This window comes from Streptopelia decaocto (genome assembly GCF_964273445.1).
Source record: "Streptopelia decaocto genome assembly, chromosome: 7".
NCBI lineage: Eukaryota > Metazoa > Chordata > Aves > Columbiformes > Columbidae > Streptopelia > Streptopelia decaocto.
The window spans coordinates 68595200-68606856 of record NC_138661.1 but is presented as its reverse complement, the minus strand read 5'-3'; the positions used below and the strand labels follow the sequence as shown (position 1 = coordinate 68606856).

Below are 11657 nucleotides of genomic sequence, written 5' to 3'. Positions count from 1 at the left end.
ACAGCGTGTCAGCCAGGTGGCACAACAGCGTGTCAGCCAGGCGGCACAGCAGCGTGTCAGCCAGGCGGCACAACAGCGTGTCAGCCAGGCGGCACAACAGCGTGTCAGCCAGGCGGCACAACAGCGTGTCAGCCAGGCGGCACAACAGCGTGTCAGCCAGGCGGCACAGCAGCGTGTCAGCCAGGCGGCACAGCAGCGTGTCAGCCAGGCCGCACAACAGCGTGTCAGCCAGGCCGCACAGCCCAACGCGTGGGAAGCGCGCGGGGCGGGTCTGCCCCACGCAGCACACAGGGAAGCGCTGCGGGTGCGGAGCTGGGGCCTGGTGCACACGCACCTTCTTGCTGCTTCGGTCGGCACAGACATTTAACAGCCTTTAAAGTCTTTAGTGCCTTCAAAGATTAACCGCGCTGTTGCAAACACATCTCTGCTGGCTCCAGGCAGGAGCTGCAGTCAGGTCTGTGAAGCTGGAATCGCCTCCTGTCCCGAGGGCTGTGGGATGGAGCTGCGCAGGGTCCATCAGCGCGTTGCCAGCTCCAGCTCCCGCTCCAGCCGTGGATCCCACACGTCCCTTCATCCTGCAGTGCTGCTCACGCCTTGTCCAGATGAGACACCCAGAAAACGCAGCTGCTGCCGGCACTGAGCACGACGGCTTGTTTACAAGACAGAGCAGCGCTGCTCGGCAGTGGGAGGCTGTGCGGGCGGGTCAGAGGTGTCCTGCATTGCTCTCCACCAGGATAACAAGGCGCTTCCACAGCCCCTTTCCTACGGGAACCCCAAAAGGTTGTTGTCTCCCCTGCCAGGGGAAGCGCGGCACCTGGGGCTGGAACGACTCGTCTGTTGGGTGCCAGTGCTGAATGGGAGGAGGGCAGCTGGGGCTGCCGGAGCCTTTCAGCCCTAATTCAATGACACCAGACAATAAAGCAAGTTCACAGTCCACCCCAGCACTTCTTGGAGCAGCGTCTGGCGGCTCCACACGCTCAGTGTGGCACTGGGTCGGAACCAAGCGCGGTGCTGTGCCCGGGCCCGACCGTCCCGCACACCCGCCCGGTATTAACCTTTGGTGTCTGACCCGGCTGTGCTTGGACTGTCAAATTCCTGTTACATCTTTTGCTCAAATGTGCAAATGACAGAAGCGTGCATGGAGATCTCCCTCCGCCCAGCCCCACCACGATCTGTCACTACTTACTGTCTGCTCCTGCTCTCGCCGGCTCTTCCCCAGCCGTGGATCCTGCCCTCGTCCGTCCCCGCTGCGGCAGTGCCAGCAAAGTACGAGGTGCTTCCCAAGAACGGGCAAACAGGCAGCTCCTGTACCGCAGTCCAACAACAAAAGCAAAACGGGGTGTTCCTGGAAAAGAAACGTGGCTGTGAGACTCAAGATGAGACTTTCTCTTAAAGAAACCAGTGCAGAATCTGCTGATTTGAGGGCTTGGGAGCCACAGGGAAGCCGTGACCTGTGCTGTGGGGATGGCTCTGCTGCCAGCTGCAGGGCCTGGACACCCAGCACACGCCGAGGCCGCCTCCCTTGCGTTCCCTTCCCTTCCCTTCCCTTCCCGACACGGGATCCCGTTGTCCACGGTGGACCCGCACGTCAGGACTCTCTGTGCCTCGTCCCACCCAAAGACAGCTCCCGTGGGGCGGGGCGGCCGGCGCGGCGCCTGCCCCTTCACGGCGCGTGGGCAGCGTGCTGCACGGCCCGGGCGCCGCTGACGCCGCTGGAGCTGAGGGACTTTGCTTCTCCTGTCACCTGCCAGCTCAAGAACCCACGGGGCCTCAGCCTCCCTGTGCTCTCTGTCTGGTGCAGGCTCACCCCAAACCCCCAGGGCTCACCCCCAAGCCCCCTGTGCTCTGTGCCAGGTGAAGGGCTCACCCCAAACCCCCAGGTTACACCAGTTATGTCTCCCCTGCGGGGCTGCGGGGTCTCTGGAGCTGAAGGTGCTGCCCACGGGGACATTTCCAGGGCTGGGACCGAGGGTGCGGGGCTGCTGTGGACCCAGGGAGAGATAGCCAGGCTGGGGAGGGATTTAAAACACAAAGCAGCGGCAGTCGGGCTCTGAAGCCGTGAGCTGGCCCCTCAGTCAGCGTCTGGATCCGTCCACTGCCAGGGAACCCAAGCTTTCCAAGCAGTGCCTCCGATCATTGTAATTCCAAAAGATTGAAAGGGGTGGGGGAGGAAACATCTCTATTTTTCTTCTATTTTTACGAGCATATGATAGCACTTTGATACAAAATTACGTGTTTTGCTGTATCCCTCGGTATTTCGGGCCGGGGTCCAAGCCACCCGAGGTCAGCGCCAAGGCTGCCACCAACCGCAGCTCCGCTGCCCAGACCCATCGCCAGGCGCTTTCTTTCTTGGTTTGTGTCCATTTTGCATGCGGCAAAAATGGGTAAAAAAACACCCTCACATGTCCAACCAGATGAAAATCCATCTGCAAAGCCACGGGAGATATCAGGGGATGATACCACATCTGAATGCTTTGTAGGCTTAAAATCTACGGCGTCATTCAGACTCCTGCTCTTCTGCAGCTCTTGAAGTTTCCACCCAGTTTGGTTGTTTGTAAGAACAGCCAGTATCTCCGGGCAGCTGGGTTGGGATTATTATAATTGTTGTTCTTGTGTGTGGAGTGACTGGTGCAGACATTTTTACAATGGATGCTTTATAAAATGACAGAATACTTCCAAACAAAGTAGGCAGCATCGTCTGCATGAAGGACGGCTTCCAAAATACCCGCCATCAATCTTCCCTTTCTGCCGCTGTCTGTGCGTGCCCGCTCCTCCCAAGCGCGTCAGCGAGCCGCCGAAACGCCATTTCTCACACGCCAGGCCACAATAGATCTTGAAAATCCAAACCAAGGCCCAGCACAGGGCTGTGAACCGTGGAGCTCCAGTGCAGCCTGCGGGAGCTGCTCTGCACACAGTGTCCTGGTTATTTGTCTTGTGCTTCACTGCCATGGTGACGGTGACCGTGAGCAGCACAGAGCTCTCCTCAAATCATGGCTTGGCTGTCTTGTCCAAGGGCAGGGGCCAGGGCAGGGTGGCTGTCCTCTGCTCCCCATCCCCGCTCCCCATCCCCGCTCCCTGTCCCTGTTCCCCGTCCCCGCTCCCCGTCCTCGCTCCCCGTCCCCGCTCCCCATCCCCGCTCCCCATCCCCGCTCCCCGTCCCCGCTCCCCGTCCTCGCTCCCCGTCCCCGCTCCCCGTCCCCGCTCCCCGTCCTCGCTCCCCGTCCCCGCTCCCCGTCCCCGCTCCCCGTCCCCGCTCCCCGTCCTCGCTCCCCGTCCCCGCTCCCCGTCCCCGCTCCCCGTCCTCGCTCCCCGTCCCCGCTCCCCGTCCCCGCTCCCCGTCCCCGCTCCCCGTCCTCGCTCCCCGTCCCCGCTTCGCGTCCCTGTTCCCCATCCTCGCTCCCCATCCCCGCTCCCCATCCCCGCTCCCCATCCCCGCTCCCCATCCCCGCTCCCCGTCCCCGCTCCCCGTCCTCGCTCCCCGTCCCCGCTCCCCGTCCCCGCTCCCCGTCCTCGCTCCCCGTCCCCGCTCCCCGTCCCCGCTCCCCGTCCCCGCTCCCCGTCCTCGCTCCCCGTCCCCGCTTCGCGTCCCCACTCACCATCCCCGCTCCCCGTCCCTGCGGGACACGGGCCAGCACAGCGGGTCTGGTCCCGCAGCCCGTCCCTTGCACGACCCACAGTCCCGCGCTGTGCTCCTAGAGCCCCGGGCGGAACGCCGCCCTGCAACGAACCACCAGCTTTGGCCTCCGGCGCTGGGCCGGTGCAGCGGCCCGTCCGCCTGCGGGACACCAGGTCACCCCGGGACGGCCACGGCGGGGCCTCGGCAGCACCGCCCCGGCCCCGCAGCGCCCCGGCCCCCGCTTCCCCGGCCCGCAGCCCCGCGCGCGCGCCCTTCCCGCCACAGGCCCTGCCGCGCCGCCATTGGCTGGCAGGGTGCGATTGGCTGGCAGGGTGGGCCAATGGCGGGGCAGCTGCTGGGCGGGACAAGCCCCTGGGCCACGCGAGGCGGCGGGCGCGAGGCGCGCGGAGCCCGCGGTCCCGTCCCGTCCCGTCCCCCGCGCGGCCTCGGGCACCTCGGCGCTGCCCCCTCTCCCGCCGGCAGGTACGCGGAGGGCGCGGGGCTGCCCGCCCGGGCGGGCGCTGGCGGCCGGGCCGGGCCGGGCCGGGTGAGGCGGCAGCCTCCAAACCGGCCCGCGTTCCCCTCGCAGTCGCCGGGGCCGGCGCCCTCTGGTGGCCGAGCGGAGCGCCCGGGGGTGGCTGGCGCGCGTGGGGCGTCGCGCAGCCGGGCGGAGTCTGCGCGCGCCCCATGCAGGCGCGGAGCTCGCGCGGTGCCTGTGGGCCGTGCAGCCCGTGGCGCGGCTGCGGGGGCAGAACGCGCCCGCACCGCGCGGGCCCCGCCACGCCCCGGCCCACGCCGCGCGGGCCAGCCCGTGTCCCCAGGGCCGTGCTGTCTCCACAGGATGTCCATGGGCTCGCCGTCGGCCGCCCCGAGGCTGCTGTACCGCAGCACCCGCCTGCTCCGCGCAGCCTTCCAGCACCTGCACCAGCAGCAGCAGCGAGCAGACGTCTTCTGCGATGTGGTGCTGCAGGCCGAAGGTGAGCGGGCAGCGCGGCCACGGCTGCTGGTGCTCGGAAGGACGCGTGGGCAGGGTCCCCACAGCCCCCGGGGAGGGTCAGGGAGAGCGGGAGGACTGCAGGGCAGTGACAGCAGCTGTTGCGTTGCAGGCGAGGCGGTGGTGGCCCACTGCTGCGTCCTCTCTGTCTGCAGCCCCTTCTTCATGGAGCAGCTGGGTCGGGAGCTGCCCCCCCGGGGCCGCAGGGTGGTGCTGGAGCTGGGGGGGCTGAGGATCGGGGCGCTGCGCAAGCTGGTGCGTTTCCTCTACACGGCCGAGCTGGAGGCCACGTGGGAGGAGGCGCAGGAGGTGCTGGCAGCCGCCCGCCGCCTCCGCGTCACCGAGCTCGAGTCGCTGCAGCTGCGGGGGGGACGCCTGATGCGGCCCGGACCCCAGCGGCAGCTCGACCGCTCCTGCCTGCGCCCAGCCCGGCACGGCTGCCCCGCGGCGGGCGGCAGAGCTGAGCCCGGCGGTGCCGCTGTCCCCGCGGGGAGCACCGCTGTCCCCCCGCGGGAGCGGTCGTGCTCTCCAGGGACCGCACGCCCCGGCCCCGGCCCCGTGGGGCGGGTGAAGCTGCGGAAGGTGGAGAGCGGGGGGTGCTGGGAGGTGGTGCAGGAGTGGCAGCCTCGCGCGCTGGCAGCAGGCGATGGGGGGGTGACAGAACCGCAGCCCCTGTCAGACGAGGATGCACTGGAGCGGGCAGGCAGGCGCTCCCCCCACCAGCGGCCCTCACCAGCAGCCTGGAGGAAGCAGGAGCAGGTGCCCCCCGCACCCCCACAGGGTCACAAGCAGGTGGTGGCACCGGGGGACCCCCTGGGTCACCCTGAGGAGGAGGATGTGGACGTGGGGACGCTGGAGCCGTGCCTGCCCCCTGGCACTGTCTGTGTCTGGCCCTGCCCCTCGTCCGAGTCGGACGAGGATGTGGATGTGCTCACTTAGGGGGCGGCTCTGCCTCCCGGGCAATGCCGCCAGGACTGCCCTCACCCCGGCCAAAAGGCTGTACCAGCCCCAGGCTGCTGCGCCTGGAAATAAAGCATTAGAGCTGAGCTTGTGTGGCTGCTGAGCTTTATTGGGGAACAGTAGGGGGACGAGGAGGACGTGGGGAGAGCTGCCCACAGCAGAGCTGCAGCATCGGAGACGGGACTGGGGCTGGCAGTGCCCCCCACTTCGTCTCGCCTCTTCATGGGTGCTCCTGCTGCGAGTGCTGGTCCCGGCGTGGCTGTGGGGACACGTGGTCGGCGTGTGGCCTTGTCCCAGCCCAGCCCATCCCTGTCCCCACTCACCTGGCCGCCACCTCTATGCCAAGTTGCTCTTCAGCGCTTCCACCACGGCCTCTGGCTGGGGGAACTTCAGTTTGCGGGGGGGCCCCTTCCCTATGCCGCTCCACAGCTCCACGGCTGCAGAGAGCAAGGGGGGACAGGTCAGGGGGGACAGGGAACCCTCACCCCCGCCCCCCGCCCCTGCACTCACTGCTGCCATCCTCCTTCACCAGGGACACCTCGAAGCTGTTCCTGCGCGGCTGCCGGGGGTTGATGTCCACGGGGAGATGGGCCACGGCCCCGCGCAGGGCCTCGCTCACCGCCGCCGCGTTACGCCCGAACACCCGTCAGCTCTTGCTGGGGGGACACAGGCGGGTCAGCGCCCGGGGGCACCCCAAGGACCTCCTTGACACCCGAGGGGCGCTGGGGGGCAGGTGAGGTCCGCTCACCAGTGCTCGATGACGACGCGGGGGCCGGTGCCCCCCGGGCTGTCCCGGCCCTGCGTGCGCGGCCGCTTCTGCGGGGCCTCCGCCTGCTCTGCAGCCTCAGGCACCGCCGGCCGGGCCCCGCGCTTCCGCCCGCGGGGAGCCATCCTGGGGAGAGCGCCGGGTGCTGGGGCCGGGGCGAGCTGGGGGGGGCTACCCCGGGGTCCCACGGTGCGGGGACAGGGATCCTGCCGTGGGACGGGAAGGGTGGGACCCCAGGGGTCCCGCGGTGGGCGGGGCAGAAGGGTCCCCACGGGGATCCCGCTTTAGGAGGGGTCAGGAAGGGCGGGTCCCCGGGGATCCACCCTGGGGGGTGAAAGGGAGGTCCCCATGGGGATCCTGCCGTGGCGCGGTGGAGATGCCGCCGCGGTGTGTGGGGAGAAAGGGGGTCAGGATGCTGCTTTGGGGCAGCGGGTGGGAAGGGGGTCCCGGGGACGCTGCTTTGGGGCAGCGGGTGGGAAGGGGGTCCCGGGGACGCTGCTTTGGGGCAGTGGGTGGGAAGGGGGTCCCGGGGAGCGGGCACGGGAGGGGCCGGTACGGGGGGGCCCCGGAGCCCGGAGCGGCCGCGCCGCTTCCTACCTGCAGCGCCGCGCCGAACACGTGCCGCGACCGCGGGGCACCGCGCCGGCCTCCGCCACCAGGGCGAGGCTCCGGGGTGGGCAGGGGGCGGGGCCGAACGGCGCTCCGGAGCCCGCGTGCCGGGCAACCGGGCCGCCCCCGCTCCTCGCTGCCAGACACCTCTGCGGAGTCGTCTCGCCCTTCCCGGTCAGCGGCGGCGGGGCCAACGGGGCCGCGGTAACACGGGCACAGGCCGGACACCCCTCCGGGCGGGATCAGTGGTTGCGCCCGCGCGCCCGCCGCTCCCCCTCGGAGCCGTGCAGCCAGCGCCGCAGCGACACCCAATCAGAGCGCGGGGCCTCAGCAGCGGCCCAGCCCCCGGCAGCAAGCCACGCCCACCAGGGTCCAGAGGGGTCCCGGGTCCCCCACCGGACACAGACACGCGGACACGGGAACGCGGACACACACCGTTTATTGTCAGCGATGAGGACGAGCGTTAACCGAGGGCGGGCCTGTCCTCCGGCCCCGCCCACACCGGGCCTGGCCCACACGGCACCCCCGGGCCTAGGCCGCAGCTGCCCCCACAGAGCCCTGGGCAGGGGTCCCGGGGCTGGCGCCACCAGGAGATGGTGACGGGCGATGGGTGAGAGCACGGGGCAGCTCCTACTTGTCCTTCTTGGTCTCCCCCGGCGACGGTGCCTGCGCTGCGGGGGATTCCTCAGGCGCCTCCTCCCGCGGCTTCGGCTGCTTCTTGGCCCTCTGGTAGAGCTCGTTGAGGTTGAACTCCCGGATCACGTTCTCCTGCAGCACAGAGGCAGCGTCAGCGCCCCGGGACCCCCGCGGGCCCTCCCCGTCCCGTCCCACCCACCTCAGAGAAGGTCCAGGACACAGCCCGGCCCTTCTTGTCGATCTGCGGCCGGCGCATGGTCTCTGTCCCGCCCTGGAAGAGGATGAGGGTGGGCAGCTGCTTGGTGAGGGGGGAGGTGCTGACCTTGTACCTGCAGCAGGACGGCAGAGGCTGGTGGGGACTGCGGGCAGCTGAGTGAGCTGGGGGCTTCCGGAGACCCCAGCCCGGCCCCACTGCCCAGCCTGTCCCCCCAGACCTGGTGCTGACGTCCGTGTACCGGCCAACATCCACCTTCCCAAAGTGCAGCCCCGAGCAGTTGTACCTGGGCGGGACGGGCAGGAGCTGTGAGTGCCACGGGTGAGCGGGGGCCCCGCGCCTTGCCCGGGCCTCCACAGGCACCACTCACTTGAGCGAGAGGTCGGCGAAGATGGGGGCGAAGGACTGGCACTCGCTGGACCAGTTGGCAAAGAACTCAACGATCCAGGTCACCCGCTTGTCCCGCTCCAGCTCCTCCTGCCGCAGGGGCGCGGGCTCAGCGGGGGCGGCCGGCAGAGTCCCGGCCCCCCGGGAGGGGATACTCACATCTATGGTCTTGTCGCTGAAATACTTGATGTACTCAGGGCCCATGTAGAGGGGGGGCTTGCAGGTCATCAGGAACACTGCAACAACAGCGCCCCTGAGCCCTCCAGCTCGCCCAGGATGGGTTTGGGATGAAGCTCCCCCTTCCCCACGGAGCCATGGCAGAGCGAGCCCTGGGATGGACAGGCTTCCTTCCCCTTGAGGCGCTCCCCGCGCTGCCCCTCGCCCATGGAGGCTCCTCACAGCTGCAGCCTCCTTGGCAGTGAAGGACACAGGGCACCCCCGGTGAGAGGGAGCTCTGCCCCAGCCGCGCAGGGGGCGGGCAGGCGGGGCAGCGGGTGCCGGGGGCACACTGAGCCTTGCCCACGGGTGCCCTGGCGCCCCGGCAGGTCTCACCTATGCAGAGTGTGAGGTACAGCAGGCCCATGCGGATGTCCAGGCGGAAGAAGAGGATGGCGTTCGCCACTTTGCTGAACATGAAGATGTTCCCAATGTGCTGCTCCACGGTGACTGCGGAGGGAGAGAAGACAGTGCCAGATCCTCGCAGAAGACCAGGGACGATCCTTAGGGTGGGCGAGAGCTGGTCCTCCAGATCCCAACCCATCCGGCTCCTTGCGGGAGGGCCCATAGGCAGCCCCACGGCCTCCCCCACCCCCAGCACAGGCCCCGACTCACTGGAGCGTCGGTTCTTCATCATCACGATGGCGCTGAGGAACATGAGGATCTCCACCTCCCGCTGGGACAGGAGAGAGCAGCGTGAGCAGGAGGCACCGCGGGGCTGCCGAGCTGGGGGCGGCCGCCAGCGCCAGCTGCAGCCGCAGCGTCCTCCCGCAGCCAGGCTGCTCCCGGCACCGGGACGAGCGGCTGTGCCAGCGCTGCTGGCCCCACACCCTGCCGGCTCCACGCCTCCTCCTGGAGCTGCTTTCCCTCCCGGGCCGCGAGGGGGAGACCGCAAGGAGACGGGACTGCCCTGCGGTGCGGGGCGCGGCCGCCCAGCCCCTCAGCAGCGGGATGGCAGCAGCAGGGCAGTGCCAGGGGCCGCTGCGCTTCCCCCAGCCGGGCTGGGGTGCGGGCCCAGAGGATGGCCCAGCCAGGCGCTCGGAGACCGGGGCCAGACCCAGGGGCCCGGCAGGTGAGGGCAAGAGGGAAACGCGGCCCGCAGGGTGCAGGCCCGGGGGAGGCGGGGCAGCGGCAGGCCGGGCCGCCTCACCCAGTCGAAGTCGCAGGGGTTGCCATCCTCCCGCTGCGAGGGCAGCCCCTGGCAGAGCGGCGGGACCTTGCGGACGAGCAGGAAGGCGGTGGCCAGCAGCGCGGACAGCGGGTAGTAGGGCCGCGCCAGCCAGCGGCACAGCCCGGGCACCGAGTACAGCAGCGCCAGCAGCGGCGCCAGCACCGCCATCTTGGCCTCCGCGCGCACGACCGCCCCCCTCCTATTGGGCCGCCCACCTGCTCGTCTGCGAGAGGCGGGGCTTTTTACCCGCTGGCCAATGGCGAGCGGTACTGTCAAGCACGCCTCAAGCCTCGGCAGACCAATGAGGGTGAAAGAGAGAAGCGGCCAATCAGAAGGCTAGGGCTGAGTCTCCCTTAGCAACCGGGCAGCGGGCGGGGCTCGGCCAATCGCGGCGGGGCGGGGCGGGGCGCTGGCCCCGCGCGGGGCACGCCGGGAAGATGGAGAACTTCTCCGCGCTGTTCGGCGGGGCCGAGCCGCCGCCCGCTGCCGCCGCCGCCCTGGGCTTCGGGCCCGCTAAGCCGCCGGCCGCCGGGGCCGCACCGCCCCCCATCGCCGCCGCGCCGCCGCCGGGAGAGGACGCGGCCCGCAAGGCCGCCACCGGCCCCTTCTACCTGCTGCGGGAGCTGCCAGGTGCGGGGCGGGTGACGCGCTCGGCCAATCGGCGCGGCGGAGCCGTGCTGCGGCGGAAACTGGCGGCGCGACGGGCCAATGAGGAGAGAGGGTGGTGGGCGGGGAGGCGCGAACTGACAGCGCGGCAGGCCAATGAGCATGCAGGGGGCGGGGCCAAGCGGCTTGCAGTGGAGCGGGGAAATGGCGCCTAAGGGCTCGGGGCGGGGAGCGGGATCGGGGTGGCCGGGCGGGGGGCGCGGGGCCGGGTCCCGCGCGGGGCGGGGAGCGGGGCCGGGGGCGCGGCAGCAGCTCCCCGTCCCGTCCCGCCCCGTCCCGCGCAGGCACCACGGAGCTGACGGGCAGCACCAACCTGATCACGCACTACAACCTGGAGCACGCCTACAACAAGTTCTGCGGCAAGAAGGTGAAGGAGAAGCTCAGCAACTTCCTCCCCGACCTGCCCGGCATGATCGACCTGCCCGGCTCCCACGACAACAGCAGCCTGCGCTCCCTCATCGAGAAGCCCCCGATCTGCGGCAGCTCCTTCACGCCCCTCACGGGCACCATGCTGACCGGCTTCCGCCTGCACGCCGGCCCGGTGAGCGCGGGCGGGGGGCGGGGGGGCGGCCGCGGGGCCGGGGGGTGCCCGGCCCGGCCTGAGCAGCCCCGTCCCCTCTCCCCAGCTGCCCGAGCAGTGCCGGCTGATGCACATCCAGCCGCCCAAGAAGAAGAACAAGCACAAGCACAAGCAGAGCCGCACGCAGGATCCCGTCCCCCCAGGTAAGGGCTGTGCCTCTGCCGCAGCCACCCCCGCTCCCGTCCGGCCCCAGGGGATGCCCATGTCCTCCAGCGCTCTTCTTCCTCCAGAAACCCCCTCGGACTCCGACCACAAGAAGAAAAAGAAGAAAAAAGAGGAGGATCCGGAACGAAAGAGGAAAAAGAAAGAGAAGAAGAAGAAGAAGGTGGGTGGGGAAAGCCGCGGTTCGATTCCCAGCCTGTGTCCACCCTCGGGGCTGCCGAGTGAGCAGCCGTTCCCTGGGCGCTGCTGTTGAGCAGGTCTCACGGGATCCGTCTGTCCTTCCTCCGCAGAACCGGCACAGCCCCGAGCACCCGGGGGTGGGCGGCTCCCAGGCCAGCAGCAGCAGCAGCCTGCGGTGAGGCCCCCGGGGGTCCCCAGCCCGCGGGCGCAGCCCCGACTGACCCGGGAGGGACTCGGCGCTCCTGCGGCGCGCGGCGGGGGGTCGGGCTGGCCTGTGCCCCCCGGCAGAGAGGACGCCCCCGCAGCCCCACGTGCAGCCAGCGGGACCAGGGGACGAGGACTCTGCTGGCAACGGAGCTGCCAGCCTGGGCCTTTTATACCAGAACAACCCAGTGCATCGCGGCCTCTCTTTTTTAGTCACCTTTTAATTAAAGTCTCTGCTCTGAGGAGCGGCTGGTGGCGGTGGCTGCTGCGACTGGGGAGTCCACGTGCCGTGGCAC

General features: G+C 69.6%; 4 protein-coding genes across 6 annotated transcripts; 2 read left to right on the top strand and 2 right to left on the bottom strand.

Moving 5' to 3' along the window:
* Nucleotides 1-4035: 4035 nt before the first annotated feature.
* On the top strand, nt 4036-5577 carry BTBD18 (BTB domain containing 18). Its single transcript, XM_082059133.1, has 3 exons — nt 4036-4099; nt 4457-4593; nt 4723-5577. Exons 2-3 carry the CDS (start codon nt 4458-4460, stop codon nt 5547-5549), a joined length of 963 nt encoding a protein of 320 aa, XP_081915259.1. The 5' UTR covers nt 4036-4099; nt 4457; the 3' UTR covers nt 5550-5577.
* Nucleotides 5578-5658: 81 nt separating this feature from the next.
* SELENOH (selenoprotein H) lies at nt 5659-7179 on the bottom strand. 2 transcript variants are annotated; one of them, XM_082058988.1, is made up of 5 exons: nt 6934-7179; nt 6319-6542; nt 6081-6226; nt 5894-6007; nt 5659-5829 (listed from the first exon to the last, which is right to left on the bottom strand). In XM_082058988.1, the coding sequence occupies exons 2-4, from the start codon at nt 6459-6461 to the stop codon at nt 5907-5909; spliced, it is 390 nt and encodes a 129-aa protein (XP_081915114.1). In that variant the 5' UTR covers nt 6462-6542; nt 6934-7179; the 3' UTR covers nt 5659-5829; nt 5894-5906. The 2 variants fall into 2 exon arrangements, with proteins under 2 accessions (XP_081915114.1, XP_081915115.1); XM_082058989.1 differs by having other exon boundaries at nt 6319-6462; nt 6934-7137.
* Nucleotides 7180-7368: 189 nt separating this feature from the next.
* Nucleotides 7369-9788, bottom strand: TMX2 (thioredoxin related transmembrane protein 2). 2 transcript variants are annotated; one of them, XM_082058986.1, is made up of 8 exons: nt 9549-9785; nt 9014-9074; nt 8735-8848; nt 8342-8418; nt 8166-8272; nt 8016-8081; nt 7781-7910; nt 7369-7713 (listed from the first exon to the last, which is right to left on the bottom strand). In XM_082058986.1, the coding sequence occupies exons 1-8, from the start codon at nt 9735-9737 to the stop codon at nt 7576-7578; spliced, it is 882 nt and encodes a 293-aa protein (XP_081915112.1). In that variant the 5' UTR covers nt 9738-9785; the 3' UTR covers nt 7369-7575. The 2 variants fall into 2 exon arrangements, with proteins under 2 accessions (XP_081915112.1, XP_081915111.1); XM_082058985.1 differs by having other exon boundaries at nt 7781-8081; nt 9549-9788.
* Nucleotides 9789-9966: 178 nt separating this feature from the next.
* On the top strand, nt 9967-11474 carry MED19 (mediator complex subunit 19). The gene is made up of 5 exons (XM_082058987.1): nt 9967-10199; nt 10520-10776; nt 10862-10958; nt 11046-11140; nt 11268-11474. Exons 1-5 carry the CDS (start codon nt 10007-10009, stop codon nt 11334-11336), a joined length of 711 nt encoding a protein of 236 aa, XP_081915113.1. The 5' UTR covers nt 9967-10006; the 3' UTR covers nt 11337-11474.
* The last annotated feature ends 183 nt before the right edge of the window (nt 11475-11657 follow it).